The sequence below is a fragment of the Cylas formicarius genome, unplaced genomic scaffold, assembly GCF_029955315.1.
Source record: "Cylas formicarius isolate icCylForm1 unplaced genomic scaffold, icCylForm1.1 PGA_scaffold_10__41_contigs__length_53128322, whole genome shotgun sequence".
Taxonomy (NCBI): domain Eukaryota; kingdom Metazoa; phylum Arthropoda; class Insecta; order Coleoptera; family Brentidae; genus Cylas; species Cylas formicarius.
The window spans coordinates 15,838,454-15,858,436 of record NW_026844214.1 but is presented as its reverse complement, the minus strand read 5'-3'; the positions used below and the strand labels follow the sequence as shown (position 1 = coordinate 15,858,436).

Below are 19,983 nucleotides of genomic sequence, written 5' to 3'. Positions count from 1 at the left end.
CAGATTGTTATCCAGATAGTACACGACATCTATCGAATAAGTCCATACAGTATCCATGGAGGCAAAGAAATGCTCTGTACTATCACTCAATGGACAATAATTTTTGTACAACTTTTAGACATCCAGTAACGCATACCTTTTGGATATCCAGCAAATAATCAACTGTTGAACTGAAGATTATTGTCACATCAAAATATACAAATTGAAGTCAGATATTATTCTATATTTATAATAATTTTTGAAAACAGGTGTCATATGAAGTGACCTTCTAGAATTAACATGCAAGCACAGAAAAAGAAGAATGGTCACTAACCAAAAATTAAATTTCATATGCTTTGGTTAAATCTTAATATCATAATCAAACACTTCTCGTTGTGCCATTTTATGCGTTTGTATTAAGTATCCATTACTAGTATGGTTCAAAAAATTTAATATTTGAATATTTCTATCTTCAATATTTCTTCAAAGAACCTTTTTTGCATTCAAATGAAATTTGCTTGTGTTCCTGTTGAAGAATAAAAGGATTCAACAACGCAATTGCTTCGTTGAAAGTTCTTAAACGGTTCTAAAAAACGGTCCTAAAAAGTGTATCATTATTCAGAAGTACTAATAAATCAAAAAAGGCATAAAAGTAACGGCAACCCTTAAATAGCAAAATGTCGAAAAGATACACCGAAAGATTAAACGACCAGTCTCAAATAATACAATTTATGAGTCTTTATAAATCTCAACACTTCCACTTATTTTGAATGGGATAAAAATTTTTACTAAAGGCTTCGTAAAAATATCGGCGAGCTGACTTTTTATAGAGATATACTCTAATTCAACGAATTTTCTATTTACAGTATCTCTTACAAAGTGATATCCTACCTCCTATATGCGTAGAGCGCTTATGATGCTCTGAGTGACTTGTCAATGTAATTTCTGCCTTGTTCTCTACAAATATTTTATATTTACATTAAAATATAATAAAAATTGGCACAACCAAACTGCTTCTTTCACGCTGTGTGACTCTGATAGTGATACTACGCTGACTAGACCAAGAAATTGGTCCCCTTTAAAACGAAAACGAAACCACTTCTTTTCCAATGTCTAAACAACCTGCTTAATCTGCGTCAGTAAAGCTCTGTAACAGATTTAAAGTCCCACTGTTGTGAAAAGTTATACCAAAATTAACGGTTTCTCCTAAGTAACGCAAAATTTTCTTTACAAATTGCCAATGCTTATTTGTTTAACAAACCAAAAATTGGCTGGCATAATTAACAGTCGAGTGACTCTCGTAACAGACAACAATGATCCAACAGACTCACGATATGGAACATTTCTGTTACTTCGATTATTTCCTTGATTGTTTTTATATAGATATACACCTGGCTCAGTTGGCACGCTAGGAACATTTGCTTCTTGCAAATTCAACTTACTAATTAATTGATTTACATGTCCTACTTCCTTAATAGTTGCTACTTTTTGCTTGCGATTACGTGCAATTTCTAAACCTACAAAATCACACCCACTGTCTACGGTAATTTTAAAATTACTCTCGAGAAAACTCAAAACTTGTTCCATCGCATCCATACATCAACATAGAGCGCCAAATATATTGTCAAATCACGCACTTGTCACTTTCACAATGTTTGATGTTAAGTGCTGTTAAAAAGTTGCTAAAGTTTTCCTTCTAGAGCCGTGGGGACTGCTTTAATTCGTAGAGGCTTCTTTCCAGCTTGCAGACAGCATGCGGATTGCCATTGCTCACGTACCTTTTATGCTGTTCCAGGTAAATCTCCTGAAATTCGCCGCATAGAAACATTGTCTTTAGGTCGCACTTCATTAGCTGGTAGTCTCTAGTAGCGGCGATTGCTAATAATGGTTTAATTGATCTATATCTTACGACTGCTGCATACGTCTCAAAATAGTCCATACCTTCACGTTGAGAAGATCCTTTTGCAACGAGTCTTGCTTTGCATCTTCAGGCATTTCCTGCAGGGTCTGTTTTCAGAGCAAAATCCCATCTGCAGCCAATTACACCTTTACCCTGTGGAAGCTCAGAGAGGATGATTTTATTTATTTATTTATTTACATACACTGCTCAACAGGATCAAACCCAATTATAGAGCAGGAAAACACCAACTACATTTAATCAGAACTACAAAATTATTTACAAAGTATAAACACCACCACACAAATACACTAATATTGCAAAAAAAGATGATCCGCAACAAAATGAACATAAGAAAAAAACTAATGAAGGAAATTACTCAACTGCGAAGGCAACGAAATTGCAAGAAGACTAGGCACAACAGAATTTTAACCTAATGCTACTCAAAATGCAATTAAAAATGTCTAAATCGCTGGTACGGTGGTATACGTTGCACATATTATATAAGGGAGAGAACTTCAAGACATTAGTCCTCGCGGTGGGAAGGTAAAAGGTAGCAGAGTATCGCGATGCTAACCGCGGAACCATGAAATTCAGCTGCTCAAGTAAGTCAGGACAATTTACCGAATTATGAATCAGCTTGTATAACAGAACTTGTGACAAATACTCGCATCTGGTCTGAGTCCATCGAAAACAAATTCAGCAACTCAATCTAAGGAACACGCTGTTCAGGATAAGATCCATGAGTTTTATAATACATATATTTTAGAAATCGCCTTTGAATGGACTCCAAGTTCTGCGAACAAACGCTGTAACTAGGCGACCAGACGGAGAGGCATATTCTAACTTCGAGCGAATAAAAGCGGTAAATAAAAGCTTTATCGAGTTATGTGAAGCAAAATCCCTACCGCATCTGACCAAAAAACCTGAAGTTTTAGATGAGCTTGCCACTATTGACTCGATGTGATCGACAAACGACAACTTTTTATCGAATATTACACCTAGGTCGCGCACTAAGTCCGGTCTAGCAAAAGATGTTGAGCCAATGCTGTAGTCAAAGAGAATTGGGGACGATTTCAAAGAGTAAGTCATGACACTACATTTGTTAATGTTAAGAGGCATCATGTTGTTGTTACACCACGGATTTAGAAATGCGGCTGGACTGAAGACCGAGCTTAAATAACCGCTGAAGTGGCTTGGCGAGTACATAAGCGCGGTCCTTTAAAAGCAGTAATGGTATGAGATCTGGCCTGATTTTCATTAAGGGCCTCCACTTCTTCCATGATTTTTCTCCATTCCCCCGCATTTTTGCTATTCAAGGCCTCGTTGCAATTTGAAGGTACTATGTCGGCTAAAAAAGCAACTATAATACCAAAACGAACAGGGGCTCGTACTACGCTGCGATCACGTAGCATTCTACCTTCATTTGGCAATTCCTGATCAGATGGCGGCGGTATAGTACGATGTGCATCACCTGCGTCTTCTTGAATGTTAAAGTCTAAAGTTTATTGTTGCGCAGGTCACACACGTTAACTTGCTTATATCTATTTTTTACAGCGCGAATATTTACGTGCACCATTCCCTCATGCGAAAGCTCTCACTTATCTATCTGTGCATCACCTTTAACTTGAGCAACCTTGCTTTCTTCTGGAACTATTACTTCGAGCAACATACGATATAGGTTTCTTATACCGAACTCCGACTGACGATAGCTTACCGTCACCGTCGCGAATTTCACATTTTTCTTTATAACCTTGTAAAGAAAAGTGTTTGTTGGTAATATTTCGAATAAAAAAAGATTGCTGTTTAAATACGGCACAAATAGGGGGTGATTTACTTTTTCCTGGATTGTTGGTTGCTTTTGTTAATGGTTCCAGTCTTGTGAGGTATTTCTCATTAAAAGTCATGTGCGTGCTGCACCTGAATCTGCAATGCAAACTTCGCGGTCATCATCAGAGGTTAAGGAATAGGATGCAGTGACGACAGAACACTCGAGAACCCAATATACTTTTTCTTTACAAAAAGCGCATTTTGTTCTCTTCTGGAGCTTATTAATCTCCTGTTGCTTTTGCTCTTTCTTGGTGGCCCCTTTGCTAATAACGGTCTTTTGGACATGAAAAGCAAGTGCAGTCACACTTTCCTCGCTCTCGCATGACCGCTTATCTTCTTTAATGAGCTATTAGGTAACCTTAATCCGTTCAGCTTCCGGCGTGCAATCCCAGGCTATTATAAAAACTGAGAATTTGGTTGGCAACCTGCTAAGTATTTTTGACACAATCGCTGATTCGGAAGTTATTTCTTCAGACTCCTGAAGCCTTTTACATATACTCTCCAATTTCTCAACTTGAAGAGCGACCGATTCTCCAACAGCCATTTTGAATGCGTAGAATTACTCCCACGCATTTTGCTTAGTATTAACGGATGTATCTCTGTAAAATACTTTCAATTTTTCCAAAATTTCTGGTGACGAAATACATTGATTAAATTTGGGTGCAATTTTTTTTCTAGCGAGCTAAGAAGATTACCGCAGCTTGCGATGACTTCTTCATTCATATCTACCACGCGTTTGCTTTTGTTTCCTTGTCGCGCACGTCTTCAGTCCCAATTACAACACCTGTGAGCTCTTTTGCTGGTAGCAAAAACGTTATCCCAAATTTACACATAGAATAATCTGACCCACCAAGAACGCGTAAAGGACTACCGACTTCAAAGACAACAACAAAGCGAACACAGGGTACAAAAAAACGCGCGTGACGCAATTTTTTCTCTTCAAATTATTTTAACAAAACTTTACACTAAGGCGCAGTGGAAGCGTGCTGGGCCCATAACCTGTTGAAGTTTTTATTGTTTGGAATAAAAAGATTCAACACGGTTAAAAAAATCTCAGTGCAGTTTATTAAAATAAAATTAATGAAAAATATAATACGGTAAATAAATGCAGATCAGCGCAACAACAAAGTTGCTTCGTTGAGAGTTCTTAAGCAACTACCTAAACAACCTTCCTAAAAATTGCATCATATATATAAAGTGGCAATGATGATTTTTGGAAAAATTTCTTACAGATGAAAATAACTACAATATATTTGGCCCCAATAGCAAGTAAATCAAGAAATGAAACCGTAAAACTTAGTACCTGCAATAAAGCATGAAGGCGGGAATGTTATGGTTTGGAGCTGTATGGCAACGGCTGCGGTGGGCAAATTGGGTTTTATTGAAAATACAATGGTCACCGACAGTACTAGAATATTTTGCCTGAAAATCTGCAGCCCCCAACTCAACAATTGGGTTTAGGACCACAATGCATTTTGCTTGGGCTGAAATTACTGCAAGCATAACTGAAAACTTAGTTTTATTTTATCCATGCCGAGAAGACTCCAGGCGGTTATAGATTTAGAAAGCGGTTTGGGGCTTGTGTAACCCATGACCGGGTAAACGCAGAGATTCCAATGAAATAACTGATATGTCGAGACGGAATACGGAAAAACTTAAATAAAAAACATGTCGAGTTAAGACCTTACACACGTAAGCGACCGCGCACAGATCACTTCCATCTAACCTAAGTCACAGAGTATAAATTTAATATAAATGGTCATAGACTAGTGGTTATTTTTCATATTCATATCATGAACGATTCATCATTTATATTGACAGACTTTTCTGAGTTATCGTTTTTTTTTTATTTTAATTTTCTTTTTGTAAATTCGATTATGTTTTTAAAAATTGTAATTATTATATTTATAGTGTTATATAAAATAAATTATTGCAAAAGGAAACTTGGCTTTAAAGTAATGAATATTTTAAAGGTCTATGTAGATTTGGACCTTGTACGTCGAATATCTTAGGGACATAAGATCTTGCATTTATATTTTTTAGTTAGAGGCAGAGCACGCGAAAGGGATTTCAATTCACTTATCCTTATGTGACGAGCACGCAAACATAATTTGATTGTAATTTACAATTCTTGATTTAAAATGAAACTGGAATAAAGCCATAATCCGCCAATGATGTCCCTTTAATAGTTCTGCAATAACCCATTTGTACACTAAAGAGAACGAAATGGCGCATCTAACCTCTAGAATTTAAATGACTCGTAAACAAAGCAAGTCACAAAAAATAGTTTCAATGTGCTCCAAAAAATTGTATGAATAGAATCTTTGATTGTTGTTAAAATATGGGCCGTGCTTCCGCAGAGTCGCCACGATGTTCAGTCGTCCCGCAGTATGTACCAACCCAAATCAAATTACACACATTTGTGGAAGAAGTCGCGGGACAACATATACTCTTCCAGGTAGTCAAAATGAGAGACACGTTGATGATTTATATCAACGAGAAGGAAAAGCTGTGTTGTAGTGATATAGTTTTATCGCTAAAGACTCCATATGATAGCACACCTCAAAGTACTACGCTGTTAGGTAATGATGCAGAACAGCATTCCGCCAATGTAGCTAGTAGAATTTGCAAGAAATTGAATAAAGCCGTGTACTTAAGTTTAAACGTCGATGATCGGCGGTTGCTGCTGCCACTTATTGAAAAAAGGTTATTTCAAGAAATCAGTGCGCAGCCGGACATGTTTTAAATAGAACCAAGCAAGGAAGGAGTTATTTCTTTATTGATTTAGATTATATTTGAATACGAAATTATATTAAACTTCAATAACTAAGATTGGTCTTAATTTAATTTTGTAAATTTGGCAACAGTAACAGGAAAACACATATTAACGAACTGTATAGAAATTTATTTAAACTAAAACACATTCTCTTTCTCGCAGCTGAACAAAAATACTGTTCTTCGAGTATGGCGGGAAACGAGACACTAATACTTCAAAAATTTAAATTGAAATTCTTCAAAAAGAAACTTAAAAGTTTTAAAACTGTCACAGAAAAGTATGGGGTGGGACACAAACTTACATATCTCAACAGTGAAGTGTATTATTTGAAGTAAATATGGTTTTAAAAATATTAAAACAAAAACAAAAAGGTTGAAATTATTCCAAATGACGCCTGTAATAACTAAGGTAAGGACAATGGTACTACGTAAGAAACTTACTGCTCCTAATTCCAGTTATTGTTTTTACCAAATTATTGTTAATCTATATTTGAATACTTAGCAACTTTTTGATATTAATAATTACCCCCCAGGTAATATGTTTTCACTTAAATTGCATAATTCGATTCAAGTTGACAGATTTTAACTAAAAAAAAAGATTTAGAATAATTTTTTGGGTGGTATCATTTGAAAGTCAAGTTTTTATTTTGCATTTAGATTTTTCTGTCTTTTAAATCTAATTAACTTGATTAGTGTAGAATATAATCACGTAGTTCACCTGGTTTCTGACTAGTATACTGACACAACTTCAAGCTCAATAATGAAAGTCTTCAATTCTAGATCTGGTGCATAATTTCATCCCTGTTCTAAAATGAGAACAAAGGATTTGTTCAGTGTTGCAAATACTTTTAGAGTTAAGTTGCTAGAGGCGGTCAAAATTTGAACAATCTCATGTCCCACCCCGCGCATACGCCCAACCCACTCCTTTTCACGATATCGTCAATTGTCGCTCACGCCGTTTGCGAGCATGTCAGGTTTCCGACATACGAAGAACACGCTGTCGTACTCGTATTGGAGCATTGAGAATGGATTTTGACAGTATTTGGTCTTCACTCCCGTGCGGTACTTCACCATATCGAATCCGACCTTATTGATAACGTCGCAAAGCACTTGGAAACTCGGTTCGATACTCTTCTCGTTCCGCACATCTGAGTAGTGGTAGAGCAGGGGCCCGAGGTTGATCCAGAGGCCTCCGGGCTTTAGGATGTCGTAGATCGTTTCAATGAACTGCACTACGTTTGGTGCACAGTCAATGAAGAAACACGTGGCTACGCAGTGCCACTCGTTGCCTGCAGTGTAGACCTCGAGGAAGTCACCAGCAGTCATCGAGAAGTTACCGCGGGGCGTAGTCGGCTTGATATCGGGAAACCTGGGGCAGCAACGTAATACATAATCGAACATTGACTTGATAATATGGTACACGGGCTTTCTCACCGTTAGCTGATAACCATGAATAATTGTAAATTCGGGAAATTGTCGTTCCACTTCAACGTTACAAAACATTAATACGAAATCAAACAAATTCTGCTCTCGACTTTTTTTTAATAGACAACCAAACGCGAAATTACACAACAATTATTCTATCGTTTTTTCAATTCAAATGTTTTAATAAATTGGATTATTCGGAACATTATGCGGAGTTATTCACGCAATGCTATTACTTAGCAGCAGATTTCAACCGTTGAGTTCGATGATATTCTTCGTTTCGTTGCTTTTACCTCTGTGTATCGTAATAGATCTCTCTACATGTATTCAACTCCTTTAAGTTTTCAATTATTTTATCCTAAACAAAGATAAACACAGGACTAGGACAAAATGGGAATTTAAGTTTTAAATGTTAACCGCAGTAGGACATAAACATTTTACTATAAATGTAAAACCCACATAATTTTTTTTTATGGGAAAACAACTACTAGTTAAGGGTTAACACCGATAAATTAATATACAGGACTAATAGTGCGGCCAAGTGCTACTTCCCGTTATTTATTAGTAAATATTGCATCAGATCGAAAACATTAAAGAAATATATTTAATTATGCAGGGTGTTTCATGAAAGCCTGGCAATACAAAAATGTATATTTTTAAAATCATTTTTGGTACGTTTTTTTAGATTTTTATAAGATGTTGTCAAAATATTGAAAAAGGATAAAATATTAAAAAGAATATATATTCCAATGATCTCCTATAGCTTGCAACCTGCTGCTTTTATAATATTTAAAATGAAACTTAACAGTCTTAATCTTGAAACTTGGCAAATCATTATTACATACAGAGAATTTCGGCCCAACTATTTTTTCTCTCATCAAGAACACCCTTTTTTCAAAGTAAAATCTGTTCACTTATTGCTACCTAGTGATAGTAATATAATAAACTAAATACGAAAATTTCATTAATTCTTGTTTAAATTAAGTAATACTAAACGCACTTAAAAATTTTATCTAAAAATACGGAAAAGTCAATAATAATGCTAACACGTTCTTAAATCCATAGTTCAACAGTTCCCCCGGAAGCATAACTCCAATTTCGACACATTTCCACGCGCACATCTTCAAAAAGTCATATAGTAAGAACAAAAAGCAAAAAGTGTATTAAATTTAAAATATAATTACCACTTATTTTATATTAAGGGCTCACAATACACCGACAGGTTAATTTATTCTTGTAAATTATTCATAAAAATGAATACTATTTACAAATCTTCTAGATTCCTCCTGCTTCGGTTGTCGAAGAATCCAACTTGCTGACGTTTCGCCACTCATCCCGTTAAGCTCTAGAAAAGCCAAAAGAATGAGTGATGTGATGTCAGCAAGTTCGATTCATAAACAACCGATGCAGGAGGAATCCAGCAGATTTGTAAATAGTACTACAGTAGCCTGTGGAATTTTCTTTGAAAAATTAACATAAGAACGAATATTAAGGAGAAACTGTAGAATCGATAAGAATGAAGAAAGAAAAAAAAGAAACAAAAGTGGTAGAACGGTGAATACCATAAATTAATTTGCAGAGAAAAATAGTTTCGATTTCGTAAACTTTCGTAATATGCAAAATTATATAAGGTGCTCTATTAAAAAAAAGTTCTAATGTATATCTTTTTATTTTATGCAACATTTATTAAAACGTTTTTTTTTTAAATATATATTAAAGTATTGTACCGTCGTGTAGATAGAAACAAACATAAAAGAACACGCATTTCATGAGATAAGAAATTGAATATCCCAAAGATGATATAACTTTCTATAAAACGGGAAGTGACATATAACTGAAAATATTTTTCAATGAAAGGAGATATAAAAATTTTAATTTATAATACACACTACAACGTTTTTCATATTATTTACGTAATTAATTTTTTTCATAAGTTCATAACGAACTGTCTCCTCTTTTTCTTGCATTTTTACTCACCTAATAAATAAATAATACAATAACACACATTTACATTTGGAACCTATGATTTACCCTGTCGAAGTTGTATTAACCTTCTCGGAGAAGTTTTTAAAGGCGGCTCCCCGACCCCGTTTCCACAATTCCCAAGTCTCTCTGTTCAAAATAATATAAAATACGAACATCACGAAACCTTGCAGGGAGACAGCCGTACTAAAGATATAGACGAGCACCATCTTCAACCAGTATATCCCGACCAAATTGGAGATCAATCCGAAGAGCCACGGCAACCCCAGCACGAAAAACAACAAAACTGCGAGCCTGAAGTTGAGTTTGTTAGATCGGGACTGTGACGAAGAAGACTCGAACTTGTTGTTTGTAATTTCACACATTATTTTACCGAATATGCAGGTGTTGATCACGGCAATTATAAGAATGGGCAGAAATATGCCCAAATACAGCGGCAACCCAGTCGGGAAGCAGAAGTTCTCGTCCTCGTATACGTCGATGTTGATCAGACCGACACAGAGCACCGGAACGAGACCAAAACCCCAACCGAAACCGATCGATTTCGCTACCAAGTAGCTGGGCATGGGACCTAACACCCTAACGAATCTCAAATACTGACAGAACGCGTAGATCAGCATCCACGCAAATTTGCTGAGCATCACGTATTGGGTCGTCATACCGGCGATCCGACAACTCAGCAACTTGATGCCGCTAAAGTATAAAAAAAAGATCTCCAACAGGGTGGCCAGAGATAAATGGATCAGGATTTGGGAACCGATTTTTTCGCGCCAGCTGTCGAACCGGATAGCGGTAATGAAGATACCGAAGATACCCAGAGTACTAAGAAAGCAACCCACGCCGCTGAGGATGTTCAGGATCTTGGTGTCGGTAATAGTAAGCACCTCCGTCGACCTCTCCAGAACGAGCATACCCAAATGGGTCAGGTGCGTGAACGAGCACACCTGTAGCTGACTGTGGTTTCTCCAGCTACCAAGGTGGTTGCTTCCGGTGCCCGACCACCGGCCTTTCTTTTTCTGGAAGCTATTACCATAATCCCAAAACGCACACGAGAGGTTACCGCTTGAATTCGCATTGACACCGATCAGAAGCTGAATGGGACTCGGCAAATACGTCTCGTAATTTTGTATGTTTATATTGGCTATGGTACCAGCGGTCTCGTTGGAATCGCTCACGAAGAACTTATCGTTCAAGTAGATGGTAGTGGTAACGGACGCGTTCGTGAGGTTGTGCTTCTGAAGGTCCTCGAGGATTTGCACTGGGATGTAGGAAGCGAGCTTCACGTTGTCGATATCAGTCAGAGCGTCGAAGGTCTGACCGAAGGGGATGTAAGCGAACGAATTATTTCGGTACAGGGCGAACCCGCAAACTTGGCTGGAGAACGGCTTGAACGAGTGCACGAGGACGTTGTTCTTGACGAAGGTCGCCACGTTTACGCCCACGATATCGTCCAAAAAGATGGAGATGTTTTCGGCCGCGTGCAGAAACTCGTCGGTCAAGTTGAACGACATTTGGGCGTTCGCCAACGTAGCGGCCTCCACGTTCAGCAAGCCGTCGACGACGTCCAGCGTGCCATCCAGGATGGTGTTGGTTTTCAAGGACGTGGACGACACGTTATCTAATATTTGCGAAACGTAATACAAATCCACAAGGGATAAATTTCCGTGACGCGTCACGGCGCTGACGTTTCTCAGTACTCCCTCGCAGATGGTTTCGTTGAGGGCGGCGAGCAACACGTCCGTGGTCGGAGTGGTGGCCGTGGACGCGCACTCTCCGAACACCGCCGACCAAAAAGCCCCGTAAAAGAAATCGCCGTAACAGGACCGATACACCGGCCAGCCGTCGCCTTGTACGCAGTACTCTGTGGGAATTGTGCATTCGTCCCACCGCGTCCGCGGCCAAGATAAGTCTTTGTTGCGCTCCGGGAGGCACCATTCGCTGCTCCTCAAGTATACGATTTTTATGAACGCGGGCACTCCGTGGAGGATATGCGACAAAGTGGCGTAGTCCGCTGTCACGGATGAGCCGGGCGGGGTGCTCACGTGGATCAAAAGCTCGACGTCGTCGTCGTAACTGAATATTTCCATCACCCTCACTTTATAAATCGGATCGTCGATGAAGCCCGCGACAAAATTGTCATAGGGAACCGCCATGTCATCTCCCAGGGTGCAATCGTAATGGTCGCAAACGCTTTCGATCGCGAGTCTCACGGAGAACTCGTTGCCCTTGTCTTTCTTGTAAGCGAGCACCGTGTTCGAGCGAACCATCCGGAATTCGTCCAACGCCAACGTGTGGACCGTGCACCAGTAATTTCCTACGTAGTCCTCCAAGTCCACGTCGTAAACGAGAATTCCGCCTTCGTCAAACGAAGGTACCACCTCCATTACGCTCACGTCCACCCGCTTTTTAAGCTCATCGCCGGCGTCGGTGAAACAGTATACCATGTCGGGTCTGCCACCACCCACTACACACTGCGGCGAATACAGCAGCAAGTACAGCTTGCGCCATTTGTCGTTGAATTTCAAAATCATACTGACGTCTGGGCAGTGCGTGCGAGGCGATTCAGCACACAGTGCGCAATCGAAGTCATCGCTCGAATAGAACCACGCGCGGTTGTTGATGACCTCGCGGTACTCGCCGATGACGCCACCCAAATAACACGGTTTACGGTCCACCATCGACTGAATGAGTACCATTTCGGAGGGCATCGTAATAATCGCGTAGTTGTCGCAGAATGTGCGCCCTCTTTTGCAGAAACAGGTGCGCGAGTGCAACGAAAATACACACTTGTTTGGACACAGGGCGTCCTTGAGCCTATCGCTTTGGTAGAGGCAACTGATTTGGTGGCGAGAGCTGCACGTTTCCGGATAGATGTGGTTCGAGACCGTGTCCAACACCAGACAGTTTTTTCGAAGTCCATCTTCGGGATTAATGATATTCACATGGTTGATGGGGCGGCCGTACCCGGAACCAAACGTCGTAGACTCGAAAGATCCGAAGCTGAGGGACCTCTTGTATGGCAACCAGGTGGTCGTAGCGTTCAAGGTAGTCGAACTTCCACTGACCGGTAACGAGCATTCACTCCACGGTTTCGGTGGGGTAACGAAGCAGCAGTCGTCCGAGCAGGGCAGCATCCAAGAAGGGCACTGCGAGTCGCGGTCAAGGTAGCGGGAACAGGTCCAGTTGTCTGGCGGATACCAACTGTGGTTCAGGCAAATCCTGGTGAGCAGTTTGTCACTGTCGTCGAGGCAGGGCGGAGTAGATAGGACGACCTCGTGCTGACTGCGCAAGTTGCTGCGGGTGGCCCACCTAGTGGCGTTGGTGTTTTCGGTTTGGCATTGCTGTGTGAGTTCGGACGTGTATGAGAATAGAAACTTGTACCGCACCGTCCCGACAATTTTTGGAAATATGTTGAAAATATTATTGTGTGTACTGCAAAACTATATTATTCAGAAAAACTTTTTCATTGAAGTTTTCCAAGCCTTTGACAAAAAAGGATAATACAAATATCCAGTAATCTCTGAAACTGATGTGACAACACCGAAAATTTGTACCAACTTTACCCTCTTTCCCCATTTCTCCGGTCTTTGCTCTCTCTTCTCTGTCCCTGTTATCACTCCCTCCATTTTTCCTCTCAAACTTCTTCCCCTCCTCTTCGTCAACTCCTCCTATTACGCTTGTTACGAACTTTTTAAGAATATGTAACACATATTTCTTTATTTTTTTAATGAGTAGGCCATGGAAAAAAGATATACCTCCTCTTCCTTCTGTTAACTCACAATATGACAATTATGAGAAATTCTATATATGTGCATTGAATATTAAAGGCAAATATTAAAAATTGTATTTGAAATAATTATGAGTTTAAAAAAAAACAAAAGTTTAGTTTATGTGTCAAAATTTGCGAGTTTTAGAGAAAAACTTACTAGAAGTAAACGTTTTTCTATTGTAAAAATGCTTTTCTGATGAGCACTGAAATGGCATCTATTATTTACTTCCGTTCTTTGATAAATTATTTTAAATCTTGTCCAATCATGTCCTGTAACTAAGTTTTTTACATGAAAGTTTTTAAATTTGTTTAATTTCTAAACATACAACAAATTTTATTTAAAATATTTGCTGAAAAATATCCAGACGAACAACCTGCACGAAGCAATGTTTTGAACGAATAACGGAAATAATAGCAAGTTTTAGGACCGTTAGTGAAAGAACATTTTTATAAAAAATCGTATTTTAATATATTTTTTCTAAATGTTGCAACTAACCAACCTTTTATCTTTTTCATTTACTATTGGTATTTTTCCATTATTGATTTAAGACCATTTTTTTGTATTAAAATAACCATAATAATAAAAAAACAACTTAGTTAGGTTGCTGTCACTGTCACAGCAAGCACACGCTTCTGTAGTATTCGGGTGTTTCTTTCCCCCTGGTTAGTCATCATAGCGTTTTTACAATAAAAAAACGTTTTATTGCTGTAAACACTCCAAAAATATTTGTTATGATGTTGCCAATATAAACTTCCGAAAACAAAGTCGATCCGCAACTTTTTCATTTTTGCTACCACTGCGACTATCTATTCCAAAAATTATCCGGGACGTCTCGGGAGTTTTACCTGCTGGGAGTGTCGCGACGATTGCAAAACGAGGGCCGTGGTGAAAAACGTGAGACACAGCCGGCACATCGTACGCACTGCGAGAAGTTCGTCACCGTTCAATCCGTAATACACGTACGCCCGATTTATTGTCGTATTTAAATTACACACACACTTTCTCCCGCAGAATAAATAAGAGATACGCGCGCGTGCGGGGTGTCTCTGAAAATTACGCGGTCCATGATACCGCGCATAATGCCGGATAGATCTAGACGTATATACGCTGCTATTTACCCGATTTATTTGTTTGGCGTAACATATCTTTTGTTTATCGTTGCGGGAATGATAATGCTAGGTAATCGTTGACGACAACGCACATTCTCGCGCCATAACGTTAAAGAAAGAAGGGTGGAGCGCACTGAATAAATAAGTTCTATTGCAATAACGCAAAATTTAATTCCAATGGACTCTGCGTTATTTTCTATGTAAATGAAAAAATCTTCAATTTTGTTGTGCATTTGTCCGGCTCTCGAGACGTATATTATTAATTTTTGGTGAATTTGTTATACTAGATTCAAAATAAATATCATTTTGTAGCAAATATTTTTGAATTTCAGTTGACATGAGTTTGGTGCTTTATGCAGCAGGAGGCGTATCTTGCGTTATTCATTCAACAAAAAAAAAATCAAATCGTTTTGACAAAGTTCTGCACTTGTATCTTCATGGCAGTACAAGCAAGAGTCCTTAATATTCTTCGCAAACAGCAAGTAGTTTGGAATAATTCCTCTTCTGATCCAGCTTGAATTATGGTGATGCGTTTTCCATTATTTGAAATTGCTTTTATATGATGGTTTTTACTGGAATGTATATCGTTAAGTTTAATCAATGTCAATCAATCCATATGTTGTCCGGTCTATACGTTTTAATTTCCTATTTTGCGGTAATTAAATTCCATTTTACAAATAAATCGATGGAGGGTGGCACGTTTTAGTTTATCCAAAGTAATAACAATGTGGTTTTGATATTTCACTTCACTATTGTCCAGACGGTGACATTGGAGATCACTAATTTCCCTGTTTTTTAATAGGAATTTTTAAAAAAACGTAATTTAAAATTAAATATTTAAACACATTTAACCAACCTGCCCACAATATTTCTATTTCGAAGAACGCCACAGGTATTTTGAATAATAACTAATGCCAAATAACACAATAAAAGAGAACTATTTAGCAATAGTAAAAAGAGAAATAAGTACAAGAATAGTATCTTGCCAAGAATTTTGGAACGCTAATCTAAACAATACAAAAAACTATTAAATTAACAACTACCCTCTGAGTATCGTTGACAAACGTTTATTCAATAACACAATTTAAACTAACCCAAGCTAATAACTTAAAAATTAACATAAAAAAATTGCTTTAAAATGTGAAATCACGGTTCAACTATTATTTACCAGAAATAAAGTTAAAACTCCCTTCGAATTAGACTAAATTTAGTTTGTATAATTGTATGTTTTCGAACAATTAAAAATAACTTTTATACAACATGAAGGAATACCGACCAACAAATAACTAAAAAGTGTATCTATTTCATGTCAAGAATCAATCTTGTATCTATTATGGACATATTTTTTTCATTTTCATATTACTGTTGTTTAATGCATTGCAGAATCTGTCCAATTATTGCTTTTTTACTCCTTACTTTAAAATACCCAATTATGCGCTCATCAGGCGTGCGCAAAGGGTCACTTAAAATATCGTCGTCATTAAACACTAATTTTTCAAAGAAAGGTCCACAAGCTACTGTAATACTATTTACAAATCTTCTAGATTCCTCCTATGTAGGTGGCTGAAAAACAGAACTTGCTGACGTTTCGCCCATCATTATGTTTATTAGTTCAGTACAATTTCAGTTTCAGCTCCAAAGAAGCCAACAGGATGATTGGCGAAACCTCAGCAAGTTCAATTAATCAACAACCGACGCAGGAATTTATTAGTGCTGTTTGGCAAAAATATATGTTCATTGAAAAAGTATAGTATGCAACATAATGACAAACTTCTTCAAACACTCGCCAAAACTCGTGACTAAAGTGTGAATGTGTTTATCAAAATTGTAGCATATCTTTTACTATTAACTATAGAATATTTCATAAATACTACATATAAATAAATTTTGAATTGTATTCAGTTGTGGATAATTATAAAACTAATTCCAATAAGCAAAACCGACAGTTAAAAAAAAACTCATGTATTCCTGCAATCCTGCAACATGAATTGAATTTTCCTGCAATGTAAATAACACAATATGTGTAATTCCTCGATTTTGGTTTATCAGCACTAATCCAAGTGTATACAATGCTAATGTTGTTTGCACAGATTGTGCCTAATAATTTATTTTTTATCTTAATAGGGACTTGGAAAAAAGAGATACTTAATTGGAGAAATGAGCTAAACATAATTAACAGCTTGAAATATTTGCCCGTGTACCAAGTCGCAATAATTTCAAAATTTGACATTCTTGTTTTCAGTGGTGCTATTTGTTGTATGTAGAATATCTGCAAATTTATGTAATGATGAATAAAGGTTGTTCCAAAAAAAGGATGAGAATTCAATAAAAAAAAAACGAAATCACTCCTTTTATAAGGGGTTTGGGAAACACGACCAAAACTATAAAAAATGGTGGGAATGAAATTTTCATTAATGAAAGACTTTCAGATTTACAGAAATAAGCTTATTTTAGGCATTTTTAAATAAATTTTGAAAAGTTTCATCTTTTCTGAACAAAACTTGACTCCCAATTTGCATTACAACAAAGACCTTACTGAATCAATAATTATACAATGTGAATTTTATGAATGTAAAAAAATCAGTTTACCTTGCACTGACCATTTGGTCCTCCACCCGGATATTGTTGCAGTATTGGTGAATCCAGGGATAAATCAGGAACTCATCAACTTTTTTGCAAAAATTCAATACATGAAACGACACAATTAACATGAACAAATTGAATTCATTGCCTTGACATTTGAAGCCCCTCAGTGCTATTTCGAATGCTAACCGACCCAAACCAGCACCTGGTACCAACACTTCAACCTCGCCTCTATCACAACTGTCTTCAGGAAAATTCAACTCAATTTCTTCAATGATTGGGGAGTAACACTGTTGTCTTTCAGATGCTCCTTCAAGAGGACGGGCATTACCAAAACAATTTTTAAAATTACATAATTTTATGAAAAAAAAAAGCTAATCATGAAATTTAAAAATAACCAAAATAAGTGCAGGAAAGGAAAGAAATAAAAAAATGAATAAAATGAATAAAAAACAAAAAATGTTTCTAGAGGTCTGATGTTATTAAAAATTTGCTATTCATGTGTTAGTGAATGAATATTTTAAATATCTTAATTAAAAGTAAGGTTGATTAGCAACCCTGTTATATTAAATACATATTTATGGGATTATGGAATTCCTTATGATTTAGTCTAAATTCAACCTAAATATTTATCATTCTCAGAATAGGTTATAAAATGTTGATATAAATAAATTTAACAGCATTATGAAGAAATGCTTCTTGAGGATCCAATTATTACTGACTTATTACCTAATACCAATATCTCAATAACCATATATGGCACTTACCTAAGGAACTCCAATCTCTCATTAACTGTTTGAACACAGACTGGACTTTGTCAATCCCTTCTGATAAAGTGCCAACTTCATCAGTTGGTGCAGTCTCCATGCTTGAATAAACATTATCAAACATGTTGTAAGCATGTTGTAAAACCAAAGGTATAAATTCTGCATTTTTATCAATGCACTGTTTAAGTTTGTCGAGATCTTCTTGGTACTTTGCCAACCATTTCTTATGGTGATAAGGTAAAGTTGCTATACTGCATTCTTTGTTTTGAATCCTTTTTAATGATTGTTCCCTAGAACAATATTACGCTGATAAATTCAATAAAAAATATTACATTTTATTACAAACAAAGCTCTCAAGTTACCTGTAGCTTTTGAATGTGTTTATTACAGACAGAAAGTATGCTCGTTCTTCTGTGACACCATTATTCGATTCCATTGTTTTCTTCAAAACGTTTTCTTTGTTAATAAAATTGAAAAATTATTTGTTTTTCATGAGACTTTTATTGTTTCTATTTGGTTTTTTAGGTTAACTTAATTTTTAGCAATTAGGCAGGTCGACTTATAGGTCACAATAAACCAATTCGAACTGCGGCGTTGTCGAAGTAAATATATTGTGGATTACGTATATTATGAAAAAAGCTGTCATTCTACGGCCCTAAATACAAAATATATCTTTTCTTAAAAATGTTTAAAACAACGCCACAGAACAAAAAAAATATTCCACTGGGCAATTTTTTCCTCTTTTTTGCTTTCTATATCCTTTGTGACAGGATCGTTCGATCAAACAGAATAATTTAAAATTTTCACAGACAATGGATTAATGTTTCTTGTTTTTCTAGCCATCAGCTACAAAAAGCTTCACTTCCGAAAAAGTACCGAAAATGCCTGGAATCATTCAACTGAGAGACAATAATAGAATTTTATATTTGACAGGAATGATGATCTTAACCGTGGATGGTAAAGGCAATTTGTTTCGCCAGGATGCTGTAAGTTTCGCTGTTAATGAATTATATATCCTTTGAAAGACAAATTTCTATTCCAGAAGAATGCAACTAATTAAAGTATGATTATAATGAAATTAGAACGTCGCTTATTAAAAAACTTTTTTATAGCGGCCCTAGACCATACAGTGGGATGAGATTGAAAAATTTTAATGTAAACGTAAACAAAATAAAGGTCTATGGTTACAACGACATTGATTTTAGCATAGTTTCGAATGATGCTGATCTTGCTATTCTGTGGTTAGCAAATTCCTTGTCATATATATTTCTATGGTACCTTTTCCGCGGTTAGACTTTAATTTTATAAGAAAAATTGTTTGAATTAAAATAGCTATTTTAAAAAATATTAGAAGGTATGTGCACTGTTTATGTTGTTTAACTATTTTTCGTTGTTTTCATGTAATGGATGCAATTTCTGTTAAAATTTTATTTTAGGTTATCTACATTTAAATTTTTGGATAGTTTAAGTGCATATATTTTTAGATGTCTGGACGAGAGGGCGGAAAAAAGAAACCCCTTAAGCAGCCCAAAAAGGACAGCAAAGAGCTTGATGATGAGGATCTGGCTCTTAAGCAAAAACAGAAAGAACAACAAAAGGCCCTTCAAGAGGCTAAAGCAAAGGCGGCTCAGAAAGGACCGCTAGTTAGTGGCGGAATCAAAAAGTCCGGTAAAAAGTGACGAATGGTGAAATAACTGAAATATTTTTAACAAAATTTTTGTATATCCAAATAAATACATTTTTAACATTTCAAACTGTATAAATAAATGTTAATAAAATAAACGCCAACTTCGAAAAATAAGCTTTTTGCAGAATATAGTAGATCCCCAAGATTTATAATGCAAAACCATTTTAACTCGGCGCAT

General features: G+C 36.8%; 3 protein-coding genes across 3 annotated transcripts; 1 reads left to right on the top strand and 2 right to left on the bottom strand.

Moving 5' to 3' along the window:
- Positions 1-6,487: 6,487 nt before the first annotated feature.
- Positions 6,488-18,829, bottom strand: LOC132701987 (carnosine N-methyltransferase). Its single transcript, XM_060670366.1, has 4 exons — positions 18,481-18,829; positions 18,119-18,408; positions 17,358-17,661; positions 6,488-7,850 (listed from the first exon to the last, which is right to left on the bottom strand). The coding sequence occupies exons 1-4, from the start codon at positions 18,552-18,554 to the stop codon at positions 7,421-7,423; spliced, it is 1,098 nt and encodes a 365-aa protein (XP_060526349.1). The 5' UTR covers positions 18,555-18,829; the 3' UTR covers positions 6,488-7,420.
- LOC132701983 (latrophilin-like protein 1) lies at positions 9,547-15,817 on the bottom strand. Its single transcript, XM_060670352.1, has 2 exons — positions 14,505-15,817; positions 9,547-13,230 (listed from the first exon to the last, which is right to left on the bottom strand). Exons 1-2 carry the CDS (start codon positions 14,571-14,573, stop codon positions 9,934-9,936), a joined length of 3,366 nt encoding a protein of 1,121 aa, XP_060526335.1. The 5' UTR covers positions 14,574-15,817; the 3' UTR covers positions 9,547-9,933.
- A 519-nt stretch (positions 18,830-19,348) lies between the features above and the next one.
- LOC132705846 (translation machinery-associated protein 7 homolog) lies at positions 19,349-19,901 on the top strand. The gene is made up of 2 exons (XM_060676775.1): positions 19,349-19,472; positions 19,603-19,901. Exon 2 carries the CDS (start codon positions 19,603-19,605, stop codon positions 19,795-19,797), a length of 195 nt encoding a protein of 64 aa, XP_060532758.1. The 5' UTR covers positions 19,349-19,472; the 3' UTR covers positions 19,798-19,901.
- Positions 19,902-19,983: the final 82 nt, after the last annotated feature.

What these genes read in the sequence shown, in the direction of transcription:
- LOC132701983 (XM_060670352.1), bottom strand. Translation starts at nt 14,573, where the DNA reads ATGTGCCGGCTGTGTCTCACGTTTTTCACCACGGCCCTCGTTTTGCAA. An exon ending in CGTCGCGACACTCCCAGCAG is followed by an intron (nt 13,231 to 14,504) that starts GTAAAACTCCCG and finishes GAACTCACACAG; the next exon opens with CAATGCCAAACCGAAAACAC.
- LOC132701987 (XM_060670366.1), bottom strand. Translation starts at nt 18,554, where the DNA reads ATGGAATCGAATAATGGTGTCACAGAAGAACGAGCATACTTTCTGTCT. An exon ending in GAGAGATTGGAGTTCCTTAG is followed by an intron (nt 17,662 to 18,118) that starts GTAAGTGCCATA and finishes GTCCTCTTGAAG; the next exon opens with GAGCATCTGAAAGACAACAG. An exon ending in GACCAAATGGTCAGTGCAAG is followed by an intron (nt 7,851 to 17,357) that starts GTAAACTGATTT and finishes TTGCTGCCCCAG; the next exon opens with GTTTCCCGATATCAAGCCGA.
- LOC132705846 (XM_060676775.1), top strand. Translation starts at nt 19,603, where the DNA reads ATGTCTGGACGAGAGGGCGGAAAAAAGAAACCCCTTAAGCAGCCCAAA.